This window comes from Gnatocerus cornutus, chromosome 2, assembly GCF_029298725.1.
Source record: "Gnatocerus cornutus isolate USDA-ARS CGAHR chromosome 2, icGnaCorn1.1, whole genome shotgun sequence".
Lineage (NCBI taxonomy): Eukaryota > Metazoa > Arthropoda > Insecta > Coleoptera > Tenebrionidae > Gnatocerus > Gnatocerus cornutus.
Genome location: NC_142234.1, coordinates 18,992,443 through 19,015,671, shown reverse-complemented (window position 1 = coordinate 19,015,671; position 23,229 = coordinate 18,992,443). Strand labels below are relative to the sequence as shown.

The 23,229-nt window shown below is 39.7% G+C and overlaps 6 protein-coding genes across 7 annotated transcripts in view; 2 read left to right on the top strand and 4 right to left on the bottom strand.

Moving 5' to 3' along the window:
- Positions 1-5,105, top strand: part of Sesn (Sestrin) — a 103,104-nt gene extending 97,999 nt beyond the window's left edge. Inside the window, exons 6-9 of the mRNA XM_088050876.1 lie at positions 289-706; positions 864-1,200; positions 3,138-3,432; positions 3,480-5,105. Coding sequence (XP_087907002.1) covers positions 289-706; positions 864-1,200; positions 3,138-3,432; positions 3,480-3,569 — 1,140 coding nt within the window. The 3' untranslated portion in view covers positions 3,570-5,105. The remainder of the gene's footprint in view (positions 1-288; positions 707-863; positions 1,201-3,137; positions 3,433-3,479) is intronic.
- A 40-nt stretch (positions 5,106-5,145) lies between these two features.
- LOC148179800 (uncharacterized) lies at positions 5,146-7,975 on the bottom strand. The gene is made up of 7 exons (XM_088050874.1): positions 7,610-7,975; positions 6,952-7,563; positions 6,476-6,820; positions 5,869-6,430; positions 5,676-5,821; positions 5,466-5,626; positions 5,146-5,417 (listed from the first exon to the last, which is right to left on the bottom strand). The coding sequence occupies exons 1-7, from the start codon at positions 7,754-7,756 to the stop codon at positions 5,264-5,266; spliced, it is 2,127 nt and encodes a 708-aa protein (XP_087907000.1). The 5' UTR covers positions 7,757-7,975; the 3' UTR covers positions 5,146-5,263.
- Positions 7,976-8,294: 319 nt separating this feature from the next.
- Positions 8,295-11,542, top strand: nompB (intraflagellar transport protein 88-like protein nompB). 2 transcript variants are annotated; one of them, XM_088050718.1, is made up of 11 exons: positions 8,295-8,583; positions 8,625-8,914; positions 8,963-9,158; positions 9,204-9,653; positions 9,698-9,845; positions 9,893-10,086; positions 10,132-10,318; positions 10,362-10,621; positions 10,668-11,028; positions 11,079-11,249; positions 11,298-11,542. In XM_088050718.1, the coding sequence occupies exons 1-11, from the start codon at positions 8,434-8,436 to the stop codon at positions 11,417-11,419; spliced, it is 2,529 nt and encodes an 842-aa protein (XP_087906844.1). In that variant the 5' UTR covers positions 8,295-8,433; the 3' UTR covers positions 11,420-11,542. The 2 variants fall into 2 exon arrangements, with proteins under 2 accessions (XP_087906844.1, XP_087906843.1); XM_088050717.1 differs by having other exon boundaries at positions 11,079-11,542.
- On the bottom strand, positions 11,443-13,827 carry LOC148179798 (hypoxia-inducible factor 1-alpha inhibitor-like). Its single transcript, XM_088050720.1, has 5 exons — positions 13,429-13,827; positions 13,087-13,355; positions 12,500-12,794; positions 12,281-12,451; positions 11,443-12,229 (listed from the first exon to the last, which is right to left on the bottom strand). The coding sequence occupies exons 1-5, from the start codon at positions 13,561-13,563 to the stop codon at positions 12,077-12,079; spliced, it is 1,023 nt and encodes a 340-aa protein (XP_087906846.1). The 5' UTR covers positions 13,564-13,827; the 3' UTR covers positions 11,443-12,076.
- Positions 13,828-13,912: 85 nt separating this feature from the next.
- On the bottom strand, positions 13,913-16,677 carry mr (anaphase promoting complex subunit morula). The gene is made up of 7 exons (XM_088050719.1): positions 15,948-16,677; positions 15,764-15,902; positions 15,557-15,719; positions 15,250-15,508; positions 14,496-15,196; positions 14,211-14,449; positions 13,913-14,161 (listed from the first exon to the last, which is right to left on the bottom strand). The coding sequence occupies exons 1-7, from the start codon at positions 16,520-16,522 to the stop codon at positions 13,961-13,963; spliced, it is 2,277 nt and encodes a 758-aa protein (XP_087906845.1). The 5' UTR covers positions 16,523-16,677; the 3' UTR covers positions 13,913-13,960.
- A 267-nt stretch (positions 16,678-16,944) lies between these two features.
- On the bottom strand, positions 16,945-22,369 carry Sf3b3 (splicing factor 3b subunit 3). The gene is made up of 9 exons (XM_088029410.1): positions 22,278-22,369; positions 20,961-22,040; positions 20,564-20,898; positions 20,101-20,252; positions 19,710-19,865; positions 18,261-19,508; positions 17,821-18,106; positions 17,331-17,605; positions 16,945-17,154 (listed from the first exon to the last, which is right to left on the bottom strand). Exons 2-9 carry the CDS (start codon positions 22,025-22,027, stop codon positions 17,014-17,016), a joined length of 3,660 nt encoding a protein of 1,219 aa, XP_087885536.1. The 5' UTR covers positions 22,028-22,040; positions 22,278-22,369; the 3' UTR covers positions 16,945-17,013.
- Between the last annotated feature and the right edge of the window lie 860 nt (positions 22,370-23,229).

Sequence of the window (23,229 nt, the reverse complement as noted above, 5' to 3'; positions counted from 1 at the left end):
TTCGTAAATCAATTTAGTTTTGGAAAATGGAGCCCATCGGATTATTTGGGGTATGTGCAACTATTTCGGTCCCTAAACTGGGATAACGATTGATTAATCATTCCGGAATCCGTTCCAAGGTTACTCCATTTCCACATTGCGCCATATTTCGGCAACTATATTTATAAATACCGAGGAAAGCGAGTCCGTTGTATAATCCCCGTTTCATGGCGAGATCCTCCAGGAATTTCCTACTTTAATAACAAAACCGTGAAGATAAAAATAAGTGATTCTGACGTTTGTTCGCAGGCCGCCGGACGACATCAGTGTGCATATTTAATAAACCTTCAAAAACAAGAGTTTCTTCTGTTAGGAGGCGAACACAGTTGGCTCAAAGGCCTTAGTTCTATACCACCAAAGTTACGAAATCTGTACGATATCAATAAAATCCTAGCCCATCGGCCTTGGCAGTTAAATACATCTCATATTGAGAAGCTAACGAAAGGAAAAGATAGCTGGTCTTTGGCCGAAGTCATACACGCGATAGTCATATTGACTCATTTTCACTCCCTGTGTTCTTTTGTGTTCGCTTGTGGCGTCAACCAAGAAGTCGACCAAGCTGGAGGGTACAAGTACCAGATGCCTGGGGAAACGCGGCCGGAACGCCCTTGTAATACGAATCAAAGTAGTAATCCCAAAGAAATACCAACTGTCGATATAACTGAAGGTAAGAGACTCTCAAAAGAACCATCCAAGTTTCCCTCTTCTGATGAAGTAGTTTTGTTGATCACAATGATAACAGTTCATGGACGTAATTCTGAAAGAGTCATGACTGTGCAAGACGTCCACTCCACGTACCCGTTTAACCCGTTTTGTCCTTCCAGACTGGAAAAACTCTTCTCATGTCGGTCCTCCATCGCCCACGGAACCGGAAGTGGGGATCAACACCATCATGCAACGTATGAAGACACTCTCGGAACAGACCGAAGAATGCACTCCTGTAGAATTAGCGAAACGTTTTGAAAACATCGAGACACAGTCGGCAGAATTAGGACTTGTGGGAGCTGAGCGTTTAGAAACTCCCGCTGATATTAGCTGCTTTATCGAAGACTCCAAGTTTGGGTATCAAGACTTCGCGAAACGGGACGAACAGTCGGATTTTCCCACGTTTCGGGTGCAGGACTACTCGTGGAACGACCACGGCTACTCTTTAGTGAATAGGTGCGTATGCTTTTTCAAAGCAAATTGTAGAACTTAGAGATGCACTTTCTTATTTGTTTCTATAGCAATAAAAAATACCGGATTTTTTTTATAAAGTCAGATGCATTTTTTTTCTCGTTTTTACATCGAATTGGAGGTCATATATTTGAGGTATATTATATATTTAATAATGGAAAAAGTGGTCAAAACCGTGACTAGCTGATTGCAGTAACATGAGAGCACAAAATTGCCTAATTTATATTTTTTAAATTTAAAAAAATCCAAATTTAGTTGGGAAACAAATATGCGCCTTTTGTTCAAATGCTTACTGCTTATGGTTGATTAAGTTCCAGAATATAACGCTTTTTTATCACTGTCAGTTTGGCGTCGCGACGCCCAAGAAGTGAAATTTAGAGTTTTAGTGGAAACACTCGCTAACTCTTTTTTTTAACATAACTGTGATAAAAAGGTCTCCCTTTTCATTTTAAATTTTATGCAAATTGTGTTTTAAATTTGAGAAAAAACTAGTTTTCAATATCATGACGAAACATTTAATCTACATTTATTCCAAATTTCACAAATCACTTCATTTGAGATTGTATGGCTTTTGTTGCAATCTAAAGTGAACTAAAGCATTATTTTGACTAATTTGATAAAAACGCATTTTTCTTTAAATTTTAAAAACAATTTAAATCAAATCTTAAATGACAACAGAGATATGTTAAACACATTTATATGTATTAAAAAAAAAAATTAGCGTTTGGTTCCACTGTACCTCAAAAATCGCAAAAACTTCCAGATTACATTTTAAAAGCGTCGCGACGACAAAATTATTTGTGATAAAAAACAAATTTTTGCTTCCGATTCTGTATAACAAATGCATAGGAACGTGAAAAAGGTAGTTGTTCCTAGTCCAGAAATCCTTATTAACATAAGAGCTTTTTTTTTTAACATTTTTCCTGTGGTCCATGGCATAGTCCAATAATGCAGTGCCAAGATGAAAATACAGTTCTATTCTTTTCCTATTGTTTCCAAGAAAGAGCTATTATTTCACAAACAGCTGGACCTCTTGGTTTCGTAAAACTATCTAACTCCACCATAAATTTTGTACTTGTGATTTGCCGGTAATTCCTGGTTGTAAATTAAAATATTTCAGCTCCGATTTAAAATCTATCTATCTAAAAATTTTGCGCTACGATTACTCCCTTAATTATTGGAATATTTTTTAAAACTTAGGACCTTTCTATTCAGAACAACTTGCTTTACAATTCAACTGTATAAATTTTTGATACAACAACGCAAACCGAAGTCAGTCTTCAGCCGAGATTAATGCAGTTTAATTATTATCGTTCCAGGGGTGATATAAAAAAAAGGGCAATTTGTAGATAACTACAAGGGCAGTATATATTCTAAATTTCAGTCTTCTAGACCAAACCGTTTTTGACTTATGATCGCGCAAGTTTACATTGCGTTCCCCATAAGCATTTTAGGGTGCGACCGCTCTTAAAAGTTTACGAGTGGATTGTTTACAAGTTTTGAATATGGCTAACGTCACAATGAAGTACTTACAGATACTGCTAATTGAACGCATGGAAGTCTTTTTGAGCATGATGCCATGCCAATCTTGTTAATAATAGCTTGGTATAAAGTAGTACCAACTTCAAGTGGTGCGTGCAAACAAAGTTCTCCTTAATTATCTGAATCAGATAAAATTAACACATGAAGCGAAATGACTAATAAAAAATTAGCATTAGGTACGAAAACTGATAATCGGTTTACAGCCGTCGAGGTCAACGTGAAATTGTGAAATTACGTGATCAGAGTTTTGGTATTGAATTTTGCCTTTTTACGTAACGACCGTGGTTGCTACGATTTTCAAATCAAACACGTCCACATCCAGTTTTTCTAGAGAAACAAATTCCAACGAGCAACGGAATAAGACACTTTCCCTTTTTTAGATTATATAACGACGTGGGCAACCTCCTCGACGACAAGTTCAAGACTGCGCAATGCCTAACGTACTATACCATGGGTGGTCGCACTGATGTGGACACTTCGCGTTTCCGTCGAGCAATTTGGAACTACATCCAGTGCCTCCTCGGGATTCGCCACGACGATTACGACTACGGCGAAATTAACCACCTCCTGGAGAGGTCTTTGAAGACGTTCATCAAAAGCGCATGCTGTTATCCTGAACGCGTTACGAAAAAGGACTACGATAGGGTCCTGCGGGAATTCAAACACAGCGAAAAGGTGAAATTGGGAGTTTTTTGGGGGCGTTTTTACAACGTTGCTTACAGGTCCATGTTAATTTGATGGTGTTGGAAGCGAGGATGCAAGCAGAGTTACTGTACGCCCTGAGGACTGTGAATCGTTACATGACAAATTAGAAGGAGGTGACGTTGGCTCCGTGAAGACGTGGGTATAGAATTGTTTGTAAACATACTGCACAGATGAGATGACGGAACTGGTTTTAAATATTATTTTTATTGTTGTCTGTTTTATTGAAGATTCAAATGTGTTATTTATGTAATTTTAAGAAATTGATTTCATGTGGTACTGTATTTATCATCGTATAATTTGAATATTTAATGTGCTAAGTAATCAATCGAACAATAATTCAACTCGATCTGTGTTGATATTTTTGTAATGACTTTTTTCTACTAATTTGCATTAAATCGAGGGTAGAAAAAAGTGTCGTGCACCATACATATTAAATATGTGACCACCTTTGTAAATAATTTGAATACTATATATAATAACATTTATATTGTGTAAATATAAATTCTGAGTTATGGAAGTTATACATCACTGCTCTCTTGATTTTATAACATCTTGCGTTCATTATCTGTGGCTTCCGACCAGTGTATATATTTCGATTGTCCAATATTTTATATTTTAAGTATGGATCTGGTCAATTTTGTGTTGCGATACTAAGGAGGCTTTTAATATTCTCAAATTTTCAACGACTGACTGGATTTGTTTTGAACTGAGGTTTTCCGTTTTTCGCTTAGTATTTGAGTAACATAGGCATTATACGTAAACCGCTCCGATTGGGAAAACCGTCTTTTCTGTGTCCCAAATTTTTTGTCTTGATCTCAGTATTAATTATAATTTTGAATTAAATTCATATTTTAGTATATTTTCACTGCCATATTAATAGTTTAATCGAAGAGTAACAAACAAATTTCGCCAACCACCAAACGATTTCTTCACTGAAATCAATTTCTGTTTATTAGCCGCTTCAAAAAACCGAAATTTTAAACCGATGGACTCTGTTTTTAGGACTTGTAACAAATTTATAAATTAGTATAATTAGAAATAATACGATGCTGTGATGTTTCAATTTCTGTATTTATTTGAACCAATATCACTATGATTTCGTTGCTTTGGCCTATTTTGTTTGTACGATTGTTTGCGGGACGGACACGCAACACGCAGGCCCCCACGCCATAAGGACTCACTGTTGCGTCTCCGCCTCTGTGCTTGCAAACTTCTGCAATTTTTTTATAGAGAAATTAAGTTTCAAATTTATAAATATAATATATTAAAAAAGGTGAATTGACGCAGAAGTACAAAATATATTATGATTGGAAGAGTGTAAAATATGGATTTCATAACATCATTACAGTGAGAGTCAGATATTTTTGCACTTGTTTACCGGAGAAATTACAGATTCCATGTTCAGACCTAATTTTTTTTGCAATCATCAAACGCCTGTTATGAAATCCTCGTTATGTCACAGTTACGTTGTTGTGGGGTATTCTCCAATTTGTGATATTTATCTTAATGTGATTACTGTGTAATAGATTTTAGATTGTTTCAATTGAATACCTTCAATAAGTTTTGTTGATGTTTAACCATAGACCTTTAGTGAGATGTTTTAATTTAATTAATCCACTTTCAAATAAAGTAGTTTCATGCTATATCGTTGTTTCCCTTCCAGCTCAAAATAAAAAACGTCACTAGTATAAATAAAATGCAAATTTTGTATTTTCATGGTAAGAATCAAAGTATAAAATAATAAATGAGAAAAAGCAACATAATAAATATCGACAGTCTTTTATGATTGAATCTGATGAGTCTACCTATGCTTCTTCGCATGTGACATCATCGTAGATCTTGAGACAAAAGTTTTACCACAACTTTCGCAAGCGTAGGGCCGCTCGCCAGTATGCAACCGCTTATGAATGGCCATTGGAGTGAACTGAGTGAAAGTTTGCCCGCAAAGATCGCAGCTAAAAGCCAACGTTATTAACAATCGTCTTAATTAAAAAAAACCTCACCTGTAGGGTCTCTCCCCAGTGTGAGACCTCCGGTGACAGCGCAAAGCGTCTCGCCTTGCAAAAGCTTTTCCACACATTTCACAAACATACGATTTTTCACCAGTGTGCATTGTCGTGTGAATTCGCAAGTCCACCTTGGTCAGAAAGCCTTTTCCACACACCTAAAATACAGAGTTACGCACACTACTTTTTCTACGATTGCGTTCTCACCTCACAGATAAACGGTTTCTCTCCAGTGTGGATCCGTAGATGTGTCTGGAGGTAACTCTTGGACACAAACATCTTATTACACACTTTACAGGAGTATTTCCGGTTATCGAGCCCTGTGTGCACCTTTTGATGCGCCTTGCACAAACCTAAAGCCCAAATTTGTAACTCCCTGCGTGAATCTAAGTCTTTTTACCTTTCGTGATAAAACCGCGTCCACAAATATCGCAAGTGTACGGTTTCACCCCCAAGTGCCTGTTGGTGTGATCAAGCAACGACTGTTTCGTTTTGAAGTTGCGTCCACACGTCACACAAGGATACGGTTTTTCGTCGGAATGAACCCTTTGATGGACCATCAAGTAGCTCTTACACTGGAAGCCCTTACCGCAAATTGGACAGGAGTAATCGTACTTTCCTGTGTGCTTCGCCGCATGCTGTGCCAAGCCGATCTTTGATCGGAACTCCTTCTCACAATTATCACATTTATACGGTTTTTCTCCGGTGTGCTTCCTCATGTGCTCGTTTAGTTTGTAGTTAGTTTTGTACGACTTCCCGCATTCTTTACATATTTTAGGCGACCAAATCTTCTTCTTACTCGTGGTTTTCTCCGGCGTCGGTACTTCCGCGGTATCTTCATTCTCTTCCTCTGTTTGTTCGTGGTCGTCGGCAAAGTCACCGCCGCTGTCATCGCTATTGCTTTCACCGTTCGTTTTGGTTTTAATTGGCAAGGTTGCTCGCTTCAATCTCGTTTTGATTAGCTACAATTTTAATTAGTTACGAGTGATGAAGTCGGTTTCTTATACCTTTCGTTCTTCTATGTGCTCTTCTTTTTTATGGATACTCAAGACTTCTTCATTCGGGAAAACGACGAAACAAACGTCGCACTTGTGGAACCTCGTCCCATAACGCACTTCGTAGTTCTCGTCGTCTTTGTAAAGATCATTTTCCGTCATATAAACGTTATTACTGGTGTCTGCGCGGTTTAACTGGTCGTCTATTAGAAGAGAAGTGTTACTACTGCTGTCTTCGAGTTTTGGAGATTCTATTTTGATCATTTCGTTAATGTGGGCGTTTACGGTTGAGCTGTGATAGTCTTTTTCGTCGTGGAGGTGATACGAGTTTGCGTCGTGCTGCAGGTTTTCACTAATCTGCAAATATTAAGATTAGTTTGATTTGCCGTCATTTAAGGGGCACAACCACTGTGACGCCAAAAAAAATGATTAAAAATAAAACGATTTTTTCCAAATTTCACAGTGGTTGTGTCCCTCAAGCCCTTTACCTTTGAATGAACTACAGAGCCGTCAAGCTCCCCAGCCAAGGCAATTTCATCCACTGCATTTTCGTCAGTCATATTAACATGCAATTCATGTTGCAGTCGAAACGGCTCACTCAACAATTGTTGGTGAGGAATCAAGTCCAAATTATTCCCAAATCTAGCACTCTCAATATCATGTGCACTTCCACTCTCCACCAAAATTGAGTCTTGAGTAGGTAAACTGTGGTTAGAAATATCCTGTGTTAACTCATGATGGTTCAAATTGATGTTTTCTAAAGAATGTCCGTTGATATCCACACTTTGATGAGTGAGGATAATTTCATGCCCCACAATTAATTGCTCCCTTGATCCTAACTGCCCTAAGTCAATTTCATCCACGCCCATTCCGTGGTTGACCAAAAGCTGTTGATTCTGCGCCATCATCAGATCATGGTCTATTGAAACCACATTCATGGACTGCTGGTTCTGTCCAATCTTTGCAGTGTTCATGTTTTTCAAAAGATCAATTAAAATTTTCTCTGTGAGCATCGTTTTCTCTTTGAACTCGGCCAACAAATTGAGTTTATAGATACAATTCTCGCAGACCATTTTTGGGAGCTCGTCGCTCTCATGCACCTACAAAAATGTGAGAAGAAACTAAATAACCTAACTTTTCACATACCTGAATGGACAGACAAGATTCGATCTTTTTTCGCAATTGCCCGATAATACCATCATTCTGAAATATGTGCACCGCTAAAATCATTGTCGTAGTGGCCGCACAGAGTCTGCACAGCTCATTATATCGGGAAGGATCGATGGCAGCCATTTCTTTGTATTACCAATTCTAACAAATTAAACTCTTGTTTTTGGCCACTCACTACATACCGAGGCACTGCACTACGTGGAAATTCGAAAATAAGTTCGAAATTTTTTTAAATTTAGATTTATCAAGCGGAAGCGGCGGATTTTCTGCATGAAAATAAAAAAAAATCAGACAACATTTGCTGAAAAGTCTTGATCACGAAGAACTGTCAAACGACTGGGGAGATTTTAGGGCGCATGCTTACCGGCCGAGCAGCGCAAAAATTGGAATTCAGTCACAATTTTTTTTTCAAAATTTCAGAGAAATTAGTCTGCGGCTCTTCCAATAGAGCTTGAATAACTAATTAACGGGAGTACTGGAACTTTATTTCTTTGCCAAAACCAATAAACTATTTATTTATTGCCTTTTCTTTCATAATAGGATCTGACACCTTCATTTGAAAATCTTAAAATTTGAAAAAAATTCTATCTGTAATAATTAGAAAAAAGAGCCACACGTGCCCTCAAGGACGCTCGTTACCATGGTGACCTAAACCATCAACAAACCAACCACCATGAACTTCATTATCGACAACGCACATTGCATAAAGAAGTCGATAACAATTCAACTCTAAATATTATTTTCCGCACATAAAAAACTAATAATTCTTACAATTCTCTCGTTTGTTGTACAAAGAGAAGATGACAGCAGTAGAGTCGTCTGATTTCATCAGTTTAAACGACACGTCAACTCCCCCAAATGATGTAATTTTAACAAAAAGTGTGAAAATTGCAGACATGGCGCGACTTTCAACCCCCAAGCCTGTGATGTACTTGGGATCAACCACAGAGGTACGTCCGATTCTGATAATTCCCGCACTAACAGATTGCAGTTTCAAAGACAAGGTAGCGCTGCGCCAAAGACTCCCTTCAAACCGGGAACGGGGTACAGAGCCGCCACGGGGTTCAAACCAACGACAAATTTCAAGCAGATTGAGAAACCTGGAACTAGTTATAAGCCTGCGACGGGATTCAGGCCCATAAGCACAGTGGCGGATGTGGTGAACAGGCCCATGACGGCTGTAAGAGGTGCCGGATATACTTCACATGGAAAGCCCTTTGATCCTTTGAACCAAGGAGCATCAGCACCCACACCACCTCTGGAACTCCAGAAGGATGACTCGTAAAGACAAACTTATGTAATGATCAGTTTAATGAGTTTAGTTTTCAGACCGGAGCAAAAAATCCGGCAGCAGAAGGCGAGAATCATGCAATTGGTTGAAGAAGCGTGTATTTTCGAGTGTGAAGGGGATTTCCGGAAGGCGCTGTCGAAAGCCAAAGAGGCGTCTAACAAAGAACGAATTTTAATAAAAATGCAAGAACAGGCGGATCTCGGCGATCTTCACGACATCGATCTGACTTTCGTGGTGAGCATCAAACTGTAACTCCTCAACACTACTGATAGTCTTCAGGTTCTTTTCAATCTTGGCAACCAGTACGCTGCTAACGAACTTTACACCGAAGCCCTCAGCACGTACCAAATGATCATCAAAAATCGAATGTTTTCGAACGCCCATCGTTTGAAAATCAACATGGGCAACATTTATTTCAAGCAGAATCAATACCAAATGGCGGTTAAAATGTACCGCATGGCGTTAGACCAAGTGTCGTCCAGCCAAAAAAATCTAAGAATCAAAATCATGCACAACATTGCGTTAGTCTTCATAAAGATGGGCCAATGGGAAGAAGCAATCTCCAGTTTGGAATACATAATGAGCGAGCAAGCGTGTCACCGAGCCGGGCTAAACCTCATAATCTGTTGCAGAGCTCTTGAAGATCGCGACAGGATGAAAACTGCCTTCTCCATGCTACTAAACGTTCCTCTGGATGTTGAAGATGAGGAGAAGTACAACGTGGATCAGGTAAGTTGCGTGCAAATTCCAACTCCGGTGTCACATTTTTTTAGGACAATCCAGAAGACATTCTTATAGCTCTGGCTATACAAAACGACGACCTGCATAAGTATGAAAACAAAAAATGTAAAGACGCCGAATACTGCATACTGACAGCAGCGAAACTGATCGCACCTCTAATAGAAAATACGTTCAGTTTGGGTACTATTGACCACAACATGTTTCTTTTCATTTATGATTATTGACAGGTTACGACTGGTGTGTGGCATCCATTAAAAACTCTGAATACGCAAGGCTCGCCTCGGACTTAGAAATCAACAAAGCTGTTATGTTCTTGAAGCAAAACCAACTTGCAGAGGCTATTGATACCTTGAAGGCGTTCGAGAAGGATTCGGTGATCGCCATAAATGCGGCGGTCAATTTAAGTTTCATCTATTATTTGGTAATTATCTGGATTTTGCCAACAGGAATTATAATTGTTCTTTAGCAAGGCGACATCGACAACGCGACGAAATACGCCCAGGTTGTCGAAAGCACTGCTGTGAAGAGCGCCGACGGGTTTGTCAACTTAGGCGCGTGTTTAATGGCGAAAACACAACTAAATGAGGCCATAAATTGTTTCAAAAACGCGTTAGAGTTAGATCCAACGCATTTCGAAGCAATTTACAATCTTGGTGAGTGTGGAGGTACTTTTGCAAGTGTGATGGGGTCTTTTAGGGCTGGTACTGAAGAAACAAGGTCATTATGAAGAGGCCCTTCAGTGTTTCCAACGCTTTTCCGGGTCTTTGGCCCTTCTCCCTTCAGTGGTATACCAAGTATCTACTCTTTTAGAGTTGAAGGGAGACAGTGAAGCCGCCGCCGACATGTACCAGCAACTGTTGGGTTTGGTACCATCAGATGCTGGGGCTTTACAGAAAATGGGGGAGTTGCACGACCACGACGGAGATAAGCAACAGGCTCACCACTACCACATGGAGGTGATTAAATTATAAATTTAGTAACCAGTCTGAAACTAGCTTGTAGTCTTTCCGGTACTACCCTGCAAATCTCTCGGTAATTAACTGGCTCGGTTCTTACTACATCGAAATGCAAGTCGTCGAAAAGGCCCTTATCTATTTCGAAAAAGCGGCCCTAATGCAGCCCAATAACCCAAAATGGAACATGATGGTCGCTGGCTGTCACCGCAGAAGCGGCAACATGCACAAAGCGTTGACTCTCTACCAAGAGATTCACAGGCAGTTCCCTGAAAACGTAGAATGTCTGCGATTTCTAGTTCGCTTGTGTAATGACATGGGAATGAGGGAAGCCCAAGATTACATCCTCGAGCTAAAAAAACTGGAAAAAGCCAAAGAAGTTAGGGAGCGAGTCAACAGTAGTAGACCCAGTATGATGGTTCCCTGCGAGTACTTTTTGTTTTAATTCAAATTTTTACAGGTTCCCGCAGGAGCAACAGCGGGTTGTCGTCCCGAGCGGGTTCTGGCTTTAGTCCGGTGCTGGAACACAAAACTTTGAATTCCGGAAATCGGAATCTGAGGTCCTCCAGACTGTTACATGCACACAACAGCGCTGGTAGTACCGATTCTGGATTCGGACAACCCACAATTGGTACGTTTGCTGTTTTAACTGCCATAAAATCAACCCTCTGTGCTTTAGATGCGAGTTATTCGGACCCATTGGGACCTCAGCCCATACGACCCAGAACGGGGGCCGGAAAACCGCTCGATTTCGACGACTTTGGAAATGACGAATTGGGCGATGATTTACTACCAGAGTAAGGTGGTGGAGAAAAATGCACTCGTTTACAAATAGAAGTTTTATAGAAAATTCATCGAATATGTATAGAGGTATTTCAGTTTACTTTATAAAAATAATTGTTCACCTCAAAAATAAAACATACAAGCTACAGTTGTTCATTGGAAAACATATATCTATTATGATAGTTTGATCGATTGAAGGACATTTTGAAATTACAGTGCTGCCAACACTCTTCAAATTTCAAAACCTCCATAGAAGCCGCTCGGCTATGTAACTAAACTCAAATGTCCATTTTAATAAAAAAAATGACTGATAACGAAAATGGGCACTCGAAGTTAAATTAACAACTTAAATACAAATTAACTTGTGCGACTGCTGTTAAAAATACTTTTAAAATAAAAAAGAAAAATTGGTAATACCGTAATAAAAACATCTTTCCACAACTTATTTTGGTAATAAGTCTCGGATATTGATTTAACGCATATTATAGATAATGATAACATTATTACTAGTAGTAAACAATTTACAAAATCTTAACAATAATTGTTTTATAATAATCACAGTTAAAAAAAGACTTAAAATCGCAGGTTTTGCTTACTCGGTAAACTGACTATTGCAACGTTTTAATGCACACATGAAAATAATCGTTTAAATTTCAGTCGTATATAATTTTACCATTACTCGGTGTAGCGCCCAAGTACCATCGATCTAAGTAAGGGTCCGACTTCTTGTGGATCTTGTAACACTTCCAACAACATTTTCTCCACATTTCTAGTTATTGAAACCTTTTGATGATCCTTTAACGGATACTCTAACGAACTCGGACCACCCTAAAAATTCAGTGATGAAGACGACGACTCTTCAACACGTCAAGACCTTACTTTGTACCAGAAATTAACGGTAACCGTAGGATCACCATGCATCAAAGACTCCACATGATGCCACCAATAAATAGGTATGTACAGAACGTCACCAGGACCAACAATAGCTTCACATCCTTGCGCATCCTTAAACTTTGGAAATCTTTTGTGATCGGGGTTTTCAAAATCGACCTGAATTGAAAATTTATATTTTTGTTTTAATGGAATGGGCGGTTTTACCATGCTTTGCCGATCGTGTGGATGATAAACGGGATAAGGATAAAGACAATCAAACTGATTTGGAGGAAATAAAATGCATCTTTTATGGCCTTGGACTTGCGCGAAGAAGTTTTCTTGTTCGTCGTAATGACAAGGAGTTTGATTGCCTTCCATTGCAATGAATAATAAGTTTGATGTTAGTGGTCCCCAGTTGTGTTTCGCTTGTTTGCCGTTTACGTATTCCCAGTCGAATTTCACGAAGTCTTCAAGGATGTTATTGCCAACAGATGTAGTTAAAGACTGTTGCATATACAACCTGAGGAACTCAATCATAAAGTATAATTTATATTTTTTCAGGTGTTTTAGATATTCCGTATTTCGTTATCACTTATCAATAATGATGTCATTGAAAAATGTTATCATTTGCCAGGAATTTACCTTTCAACTGATTTTACATTTTTATTGCCACCTCATAGGTAGATTATGCCAATTTTAACCACAATGTGTGCCAAACAAAGCTACTGCGCCAATGTTACATAGAAAAGAGTATAGCAGCTGTTACAGTAAACCTGAGGCTGAACTAAAACTGATTCTAGATTTTAATTTACCTCTCATCTCCCTTCTTCCACTCTCTTATCTTCTTCATAAAGTCTTCTATTCTCATTTCAACTTTTTTCGTCGGGGGCGTAAACTCCACTCCTTTAACATTGTTTGTTTTGTCATCATAAATTTTCTTCTCATCATAATACTTAAACTTATGATTCTTTGATACAAAAACAGTGTGTCCCGCGTGCCCCAAATTCTGCTCCAAATACTCCAAGTTCCACCTTTGCAACGCAGGCTTAATAATATTAGATTCCGTAATAACGACAGGTTTCTAAAAAAAAATCAAAGTAAGAAGTGGGGTTATGTTTCCATAACCCCAAAATATGTTTTCACGATTTACTCACATTATGTTTGATGAAATCGTCGATTTGTGGGTCTTGGTAGTTCAGTCTTGGTATTTCATCTAAAATCAAGTCGTATTTCCGCAACTGAGAGTCATCCCATTGTTTTTTCGCTGCTTGAAAATCATTTTCATCCATTTTTTGGTAGCGGCAAAGGAAATTGAGGAGAGAACACTTTAACGGAGGAGTGATGTGTTCCCTATTTATTTAGATAAACATTTACTTATCACAAATAAACATAAGTCGCTAAAATAAAGTAATTGCACTCAGATCGCAGCTCCCCACCAAAAATAGCGCGCGGGCATCGCGGGATCGCGAGTCACGTACGCCCGATGCCAGTGGCGGCGTGGCACCGGTTTTAATCTGCAATGCGCAGAACATGTCCACGAAAACGTGCGTTTTTTTCTTTTGATGACACGTCAAAATGACAATAAATTTAACCTCAATCCATCAAAAAAATAGCGGGGGTACCAACCAAAATCCAATGTCCCTAATTTTTTTCTTCTTTATTTTCATGGAATTACAAATTGAACACTCATTTTGGCAACCTGTACAACCCATTTGAATAAATTAGTTGATGTTCTCTTACTTTCCTATCCAAGAACACTTTTAGTTCTTGCAAATTACACTCAATAGTCGGTCCCTGGAAGGCAAACATCTTCAACATTTGGTGTATTCTCTCCAGGGGGAGAGTGTCCAAGTTCATCAACATCCCAAGAATATATGACCAGAAAGTCTGCAACAATAAAGTCAGAATTTGACGAGAAGCCCTCGCTTTTCAAAACCTGTAGCTCTTCTTCGCGTTGATCTTGTGCGCTTGCCATTGCAGACTCTGACTCAAAGTCATCAACCACAATGTCGTCCGCCAAATTATTTTCTTTGTGTTCTTGTTCTTCTTGTAAATGAAATAAATCTGGTTCGACTTCGGTAATGACTCCATGCGACTGCCAGAAACTCAGTTTTCGGCGGAGAATCGTGGAGGGGACAAGAATGACTTTACTAAGCGCGTCCAAAGACCACGATTCTAATAAAAATGCAATAATAAACTATTTTAAAAGGACGTAACTCACTTTGATCCTGAAAATGCATCAGAATCGTCGCGTGCACGGGCGACACCGAAAGATTCAAAGTCCTGTCGGCCAACTCAATCTCCAGATCAACAATTCCTAAGTGGTTCTTCCAACTCAAAGTGCGACTTCCTTTCAGAGTCTCGAACGCACTTGTATACTTTTCCATCTGTTGGACTAATCTTCTGTGCAACTCCAGCTTTTCGTCCTTAAAAGGCGGCCAAAACTGCGCGGAGACTATCATCGCCGACATTGGAATATCCTCCTCCGAGTAGTTCAAATCCTGCTTAATATGTTGATTGATGCGTTTAGAGTCGGCAATGTCCTTCAACATGACTTCGCAGTAATGCAACTGCGAGTCACCGAACCGCAATTTTAACAGCTCCAGATATCGAATCTCTTTCTCAGTGTCGCAGGAGTATTGAGAGAGAAGACGATCGGCGAGGAGAGTTCTGTACTCGTTGACGAAGAGTTCCTTGCTCCCGTAGACGTTGACTAGCATGGAGATGATGTCAGAAGTCCGGGGAACTCCGGAGGATTTTTGTTTGTTGGTGACCACGTCGACGGGGTCTGGGGTCCAAGTTTCCCAGTCTTCGATGCCGTCGTCGACGGGGTTGGTCTCATCGACGTGGACGGCCTCGCCGCGGACCAGTTCTTCTGCTAAATCATTGGGACCTTCTTCCGTCAAGCTGCTTACAACGCACCTGGAAGAAAAAAGAGTTTCGTTGAAAGTTCAAATCTGCGGAACATTACGAACCTGATGGTGTCTTCGCGACTTCTCAAATACTGATGAATGGGCTGTGTTATAGTCTCCAAAAGTAGACCACACGGGTCTAGAATCCTCAATGATCTAATTGTCGCCACATAGGCTGTGAGAACATCAGAAGTACTAACTCCAGGGTGTAGTAGTCTGGTTTCCATTGCCCTTTGTAAGGTTCTAGTTAGATGTGGCTTCAAATCTGTTTTTGGTAGACAGAGTCTTAAATCATCCAGCGCAGGAAGCGAGTCCGGATATTCTGCAAAATGTGTTACCGGCGCGAAATTTTAAACAAAACCTTCGTTACCTATGATAATATTAAAAAGTTGATCAATTCTAATCTTGGTGTAGGCATTGTTTAGATAATTGATAAGTTTTTGATCAAACTCGTCAATAAAACGCTCAGAACGATTAGAGCAATCGTAATAATAAATTTTTTTCAGCCAAGAGAGTATCACGTTTTGTAACCACTAAAAACGAAAGTGATTAAAGGTCTAATTGCCGTTTTTATTACCTTATCTAACGTCTCTATGTGTGACGTATCAAAACTGTCTTTACAAATTCTCTGAATGTGAACTTGGATATAATTATAAATGAGATTAGTCAGGGGTTGTCCTATCAGAGGTTCCAGTAAAGCCATTTTGCCGAGTTTCCTACAAAATCATGTTAAAACTGCGGAAAACGAGTTGAATTCTTACTTGTTTGTCTCGTGAAACATCTCTACGCATTGGCATAAGTAGCGCTCATGTGAACACACCCCACAGTGGTCATTTCCATTATCTTCTTCAGGATCTTGCATTTTTAATGCTTTTTCGTAAAAATTTAAAATCAGCCACTGGTGGTCAACTGGCAACTGTGATAACAGCACAGCTTTAACAATCAACTTCAGGGCGTCGTGGGGACAAGTTTCATTGTATATTGCGCGGGTGATATTGTTTGCCTGTCTTAATAAAATCAGATTGTTGACTACTAAATCCAACTTCATGTAATTAAGAAAAAGAAAATTTATAGCCTCGTAAAAAGCTTTATAAGCGTTTGTTTCACTGCCTGTTTTCTTAAAAAACTTCCAGAATTGGGGGACAATCTCTTTGCGTAAGCTTTCCTCAATTGCACTGACCAGCAAGTCTTGGATTTCTTCACCGATGCCTAGCTTGTTAATTATGTCAAGAGACTCGAATGAGGGGGTTTCAAAAGTGTCTTCGAGGCCTGGCAAGACGCCTCGCAGGAGAGGAAATGCTTGGGTTATGGTGTTGTAGTCGAAACGTTCCCCCATTTTTATAAGTTTTAAATTTCTTTAGTTTAAATTCTTCATTATCTGCACTCTCAACCAACTCACGTTTGCAAAACTTGCAGTTTTAAACTGTGGTTTCAATTTCAAAACAATTTCCGGGTAAACAGAAAATGTTAGGTTATGCGTCAAAACTGACATCTGACATTTGGTCGTCATAATCCAAAAATCCCTACTACACAAACAAAAAACTTTCAGAAAATCTTTTTTGCCAATTTTTTATTTACTTTTATATTTTATTGGACGAATTTGTTGCGTACTCACACGCCAAACCTCAAAAGCATTAAATCACTCGCCGAGATATTCATACATCATCGCATGCTTGATAGTGGCATATAATTCCACAATCAAGCAGTCGGTGATAACATTCAACAAACCTCCAGATAATTCAACAGAAAATTCGCAAGTTACCAACACTCTTTCAAAATTTTATTACGAAAATGACATTTATTCTCTTAAAGCTATCGTGACAATACTTAAAAAGCGTATCTGGTTCGAATATCTTCCAGTTTCTTTGAAACCTCAGCTGGTGTTCGATCCAGATCGGACGCTATGCTTTTCTGTTTGGCAGGTTCTAATGAGTTGTACTGTTCACACAAGTCACCATCAATGACATTCTGAAATGAAAAAAAAAAAAACCGAAGTTAAAATACAAAACCACCACAAAATCGCACTTATATCAGCATGTTATTCAGAGAGATAATTTAATCATTCAGCATCATAAGTCTAGCATGCTTTAAAATGATCATCATGTGTGTAATAAGACAAGATTGAACAATCACGAAAAATTTACCTTTACTGGATAGTAATAACTTCTAAATGAAATATGATCTCTTCCACACAAAGGCGAATTTTCACTCCTCATGTGCATTTCCAAATGTTGGAAAAAATCATGGTCTTCCCTGGAAGTGAAAGGAACCAAAACACCAACAGTTCCTGACAACGTGGTGTAGATTAAAGACTCCCATCCTCCAGGAATCAAAGTTGCTTTCTGAACCCACATGACGATCTCACCTACGTGGAATGTTGCGATTGTGTCAGACTTTTGAGACGCACCGTTCAAAAGACCTGCAGAAAAAAAAACCAAATAAAAATTTTACATAACACTTTTTGAATTAATAACAATGTGGCTTGAATGGGAGACCCAAAAAAATCAACAGTTGGAGGTTTTTCTGGTACTATGAAACAAGCATTTCATATCGGGCATTTGCGATAAATCTATTTCCAATAGAAATGGAAATGACTTGACGTAATGCCCGTTAAGGACGTGAATTCAAACCCACCTCTGTCCCATAACGACTTGTGTCCAGTGGGATCTTCTTCAACGTCGTCACTCACGTTGGGTGGTAATCGTAGAATTGAAATATTTCCGAACTTGTCGGCGACCGCTGTGGTGTCATAATCCAAGACGTTTGTGCATGTAATCCATCGAGGATGAGTGTCGTCCGCGAATATAATCAACTGATTTTCTGCTCGTTTATATCTAACCATGAAAACCGATTCTTGGACATCAGAAACAAAAATTCTCTTCCCCATTGCTTGAATGTTCACAATGCCGTTGGGAATGTGCTGAAATAAAACATTACTTTAATTACTACTTTCTACGCGTGTAAATCAAAATTCATTTCGCAATGGTCAGCACTGCAGGATTTCAACATTATTTCTGATCTGTTGTTTATCATCATGAAGACCATATTTAGACGCAAAATTTTAAAAAACTTACTTTGTTCTCGCATTTCCTCAGCAACTTTTTCTTTCCCATGTCGTACAGTCGCAGCATCCTTCCAACACCGGCAAGAAGAAGGCCATTATAGGCGCATAAAGCCATGGGAACTTCATCAACGGGCGTGCGATGTACGAAGTCCAATTCACGACCCATGGGATCCATTTTATAAGTGTCTAAGAATCCAGAACTGCAGTGTCTTGGATTCAGTTGAAAATCTTTGGCAATTCCAACAATAAAAAATAGAGTTTGTTGAGGTTGGTTTTGGAATTTTACCAACACACTCGACATCGCTGCTTCATTCTGCTCTAGTCTGATTAGTTTGTGAGTTATTCCTTGCACGGGATCCATTATTCGTAACGTCGAAGCCCACATTCCGTGGCCAGCTTTCGGCGCGGAAAACACACTTTCAGGTAAATCTTCATTTAGGAAAGCATCAGCCATTTCTTTTGCCAGTTCTTGTTCTTCCTCTCCAGCTGCTTCTTTCATTTCCTCAGCCATTTGTAACCTTCGTTGTTTTTTCGTTTCTTCAGTGTAGGCATTGTGCTCCGTTTCTATGATTATTAAATTATTGCTTTCTGGATGAATAATAAATTTCCTCGGTGTGTATTCCAGAGGAAACGAGACCTGATTGAAAACAGCACCGAGTTTTTCCAACGCCAAAATCCTCAAAGTGTTAGTTGAAATAGCCACAATTCCCTCTGGGCACTGTTCTGAGCTAAACCCAGAAGCATATTCCAAGCTCTCATACGACAAAGGTGTCAAATAGAAGCGACTTTGGTAGTAATAACTCAACCAAGATCGACTACTCATGGCGAGTACTGCCTCTGATTGCTGCATTCTAATTCTGAACAACTTCACAGGTCTTGAACCCAAATATCTCGTTCTTGTATCAGACAGCTCACCGGAAACGGGATCGAGAACGTTACGCAACAAGGCCCCGTTTTGTAGTCCGATGTTCAGATACAAAGTGCTTGTGGTGCTAGCAGCCGCTGCATTTTCAGCATCTCGGTCAGTACAACCCATTTCAACAATACACAAAGACTCGGCGCAAACAGGCAAACCTTGGATTGACCGTGGAGCTAAACAGTCGCTTGGATCTAGAGAGATGATTCTCACGGTACTATCAGCTAATCCCACAGCCAAGAAGAGAGATAACTGTTCGCCTGGCGTGACATTTGCAAGAGCCATGCAGACAACGTCGGAGTTCATACGTTTTCTTTCTTTGTATTCGTGCAACTGGCCGGTCTGTGAACAAAAAATTAGTTAGATTTTTTACTTCAGCAAACGATGAAATCATGTTACTACTTGATTCACTCCAGTACACCACTGAAACGCAACGGAGGCGACAAGTAGATTCAATAATCTAGCACAATTCAGAAAACAGACAGTACATTGAGAAGACAGTCTGAGCAGAAACGTGCTGTATTTCTAAAGTAATATAATTACCGGATCCATCTCGAAGTACGCAAGTTCGCCCCCAGACAGAGCAATAACGACCTGGCGCTGATTCACTGCACACTTCACTATCGTTTTCTTTCCGGGAGCCTTCCATTCGTTCACGCGCTTGTCGGAGCATATGTGTCTGATACCACCTGGATACACCTGCAAAAAGAACAAATTGCAATGACTAATCAAAAGGTTTTTGAGTTCTATCATATTATTAAGAGCTTTCTGGGTATAAAAAAAATGTAGCAACAATGGGAAATCCAATAACAAAGAAATCGTTACTGGGTACTATGAAAGTGCGTTGATTTTTGACATTTTACCCACATTTTTGTATATAAAATACAGAAACGATAACGAAATGTCAATTTCAAGACAAATAAAAGAGTTATACCTGGACTAGAGCATCGTCACTAAGAGCTGAGCAAGACAAAGTCGGAGTCGTTCCCAGAAAGCCGCTGTCTGTTACTTCTTCTACCGTCTCACCGATTGACAATACCAAAGTGGCGTTAACGAAAGAGACAATAATATAAGCATCAAACTCATCTGTAACAAATAAACCACAAATTACAGTATTTTAATCAATAGTTTCGGATCAAATAATATTCTTTAAATGATCAGTTTTGGATTTGTAATCACAACGATTCAGGTGAAACACGGAACAAAACTCTCATCATATCCAACTGGAGTTCGTTTAATTTTTTTCTGTTTACTCACCTCACTTCTGGAAAAGGACAAGCAACCCAACCGCCATCTGAAATAAAAAGCACTGGTGTTGAAAAATTTCTCAACCACCAGGCTTAATGAGAAATTCATTCACAATGAATTTCGCTGATAAAAAAGGAAAAGTCACTTACCGTCACTTCTTCTCTTAACGGTCCACACAGCGTTGGGATTTCCGGGAAGTTCAGAAACGGCCATTTCAGAAACTTCCAAACCATGTCGCAAGACTCGCAGTGAAGATCTGGGGCCTCTACCGCACAACATGTAGAGCTGAGGAGTGTCTTCTCCTGCTAAATCGGCGACGCGAGAGGCCAAGATTGGGGAGAGCGACTCCATTTCGTCGACGAGCACCAAGTTTCGCAACGACCGAGGGGCAAAGAAGAAAGTGTCACCTTCTTCCAATGGCATGGCGGAACTGAATTCTAATTCGTCATCGTCGTCGCCAAGATGGGCAATTTGGTACAAATAACTAATGTAAAAGAAAAAAAACAATCAACTGTTAAATATTACAAACTTCAATAAAAAACTTACTGATTTCCAAACTCTGAGGCCACAAATAAGAAACCAGTTTTCAAGACACACATAGCAGTTGCTACTGGTACAGTATCAAAGTACTTCAGCTTAATTTCCGTGACCATGTCCTCGTCGGTTTCTAGCGTGATTTTGAAAATATCGCCTTGTTCAGTTTGTGCAAGAAAGAAGAACATGGACTTGGTTTTGTGGGTGGCTGAACAAACAAAGATCATTCCTCTCTCTGGATCATCCAAATCGTTCCTGCGCCTAGGAATCGGGCAACGAATGTCGTGTTGATCACCCAAGTTCTTGTATGTCAAGTAGTTTTCTGAGCATATCAGTACACCAGAAGGTCCATCATCTCCACCAGGGACCGTTACTAAGAAATTCGCGTGTTCTTCTAAAGGTTCAGAGTATTTACGTACCACGTGATTCACTCCCAAATCAAGCTCGTAAAATGTTAAAGTTTGTTGTGTTTTCTGTGCAGCTTCGCCTGTGGGATCAGAATCAGCTTCTTCATAGTCAATTTCCAGGCAAGCGAACATGGGATTGTCATAACCGACATCAACCCCAACCATGTGGTATACAAGAGTGTTACTTTTATGAGCTTCTAAAGGCGAGGAAATCGTTAATCTCGCTTGGGCATCTCTGTTTAAAATATACGCCAATTTCTGTTTTTCAACAGCCCCAATCATCACCGCCCGACCTCTAGGATCTGTGGCTAAATACTGTCCTGGAACTATACGCCTGACACCTGATTTTCCAAATGTTTCTTGGTGGACTTTCTCAAAACCATTTTTTGCCGGGATGTATTCTAAAATGACTATTCGGCCAGAATCGGAGCCAACTATCACGTAATCCTTTGTGCCCCCAGTAAGACGGAACGACATCAACGAACGAATAACTCCGAAAATTTCAATGGTTAGAAGCGTGTGTACTTTTCCGGTATTTGGATCGGGACGTAACACTTCCAGGCTTTTGCCACGTGAAATGACGATTTCTTGCGTTTTTGTTCCCGAGAAATTGCCATGAATGGCGTGGGTGATGGCCGTGGCCCTTTGCAACGTGATGTTGTAAAGATGCATTTCGCCGTTTCAACTGAAAGGAAAAAATTCGTGAAAAGAGGAACAAACGGAAAGTTCATGTGGGGCACTAAAACCAGGCTAGTGATTATGGATGTAATCGTAGCCAACGATGCGGTGAGCCCCATAATTTAGCACAGTTTTCGACCTGGACGTACTCTTTGTGTAGGTACAGGAGATACCTTAGTGCAGTTACCATTAAAATATCGACGCCACTCGATCTTACATTAACAAATAAGTCAGTATTACTCACCTCAAACAACGATGGGCTTGTTTTCCTGAAGTTTTTGCGGAATTCCAACCTCACCCAAACAGTTGCAAGCTTACATTTTTTATTCGTTCCGATGATTTTCGAAACCGAAAATTAGGCGCACATTGTTTATCTGATGGTATTGTCCACAAACACTGTGCAGCTTTTGTGGAGGAACGCAGAAGAAACGAGCTTTGAGCTTTGACGAAGTTGAAACAGAAATGGCGAAATGGCGTACCGGCAAACAAAACACGTTGTGGAATCTAGGGATATTTGGTTGTTGCGCATGCGCGACGGGAAGTTGGTAACGCGTTACATAAGCGGTGAAATGGGCGGTAAATTTAAACTCAGATGATGAGAAAAACCTTTTTATATTGTAACCAAAGTTGTCTAGTCTCTGTATTGGTAACGACCGATAAGATACCAATTGACCTCTGTGTGTAGTTGTTTTTAATTGTCCGTGAAAAAAGCAAAATGTGTACAAGTGCAGATATTTGAGACTAAAATGGGCTCCTGTGTGCTAAGGCCTTGCAATAATTGGATATGTTGGCAACCCTGTTAGTCACCGATATCTCAGTATCTCCATATTTAAAAAAACGTTTGGCGCATCCACCATTTTTTTAGTATAGTTTCTGCAATGTAAAAGCACGTTGTCGAGAATGGCAAAGAAAATTTTCTTGTAGAACCGCCGTGGCTTGAAAGATGTCGCTCCCGCCGCACCAAATGCAAAATTTTAACCGCGCCGGTTCAGCACCGCGACGCCGACGCCACCACCTTGCTCGACATCGTCAGTTGAATTCTGAATTCGTCGTCGCGCCACTTATCGCCTCTTTCAACCCATGTGACTTATGTGGATTGTCAGTGGGGTGACAATAAACACGAAAACAGTGTTGTGTTATGTGATGACCAAATCAAAGATTTATTGTCATTCAATTTGACTTTACCCCAAAGAAAC

Coding starts and splice junctions, on each gene's coding strand:
- LOC148179798 (XM_088050720.1), bottom strand. CDS start 13,563: ATGGATGAAAATGATTTTCAAGCAGCGAAAAAACAATGGGATGACTCT. Junction 13,356..13,428: donor ACGATTTCATCAAACATAAT/GTGAGTAAATCG, acceptor ATTTTTTTTTAG/AAACCTGTCGTTATTACGGA. Junction 12,795..13,086: donor TGGAAGAAGGGAGATGAGAG/GTAAATTAAAAT, acceptor TGAGTTCCTCAG/GTTGTATATGCAACAGTCTT.
- LOC148179800 (XM_088050874.1), bottom strand. CDS start 7,756: ATGGCTGCCATCGATCCTTCCCGATATAATGAGCTGTGCAGACTCTGT. Junction 5,822..5,868: donor ACGCGGTTTTATCACGAAAG/GTAAAAAGACTT, acceptor TTTGGGCTTTAG/GTTTGTGCAAGGCGCATCAA. Junction 5,418..5,465: donor ACTGGGGAGAGACCCTACAG/GTGAGGTTTTTT, acceptor GTTGGCTTTTAG/CTGCGATCTTTGCGGGCAAA.
- nompB (XM_088050717.1), top strand. CDS start 8,434: ATGACAGCAGTAGAGTCGTCTGATTTCATCAGTTTAAACGACACGTCA. Junction 8,915..8,962: donor GAACTCCAGAAGGATGACTC/GTAAAGACAAAC, acceptor TTTAGTTTTCAG/ACCGGAGCAAAAAATCCGGC. Junction 10,319..10,361: donor CGAAGCAATTTACAATCTTG/GTGAGTGTGGAG, acceptor GGGGTCTTTTAG/GGCTGGTACTGAAGAAACAA.
- mr (XM_088050719.1), bottom strand. CDS start 16,522: ATGGGGGAACGTTTCGACTACAACACCATAACCCAAGCATTTCCTCTC. Junction 15,720..15,763: donor ACATAGAGACGTTAGATAAG/GTAATAAAAACG, acceptor TTTCGTTTTTAG/TGGTTACAAAACGTGATACT. Junction 14,162..14,210: donor AACGCGAAGAAGAGCTACAG/GTTTTGAAAAGC, acceptor TTATTGTTGCAG/ACTTTCTGGTCATATATTCT.
- Sf3b3 (XM_088029410.1), bottom strand. CDS start 22,027: ATGCATCTTTACAACATCACGTTGCAAAGGGCCACGGCCATCACCCAC. Junction 17,606..17,820: donor CAAGTCGTTATGGGACAGAG/GTGGGTTTGAAT, acceptor TTTTTTCTGCAG/GTCTTTTGAACGGTGCGTCT. Junction 17,155..17,330: donor GTTATTACTATCCAGTAAAG/GTAAATTTTTCG, acceptor TTTTCATTTCAG/AATGTCATTGATGGTGACTT.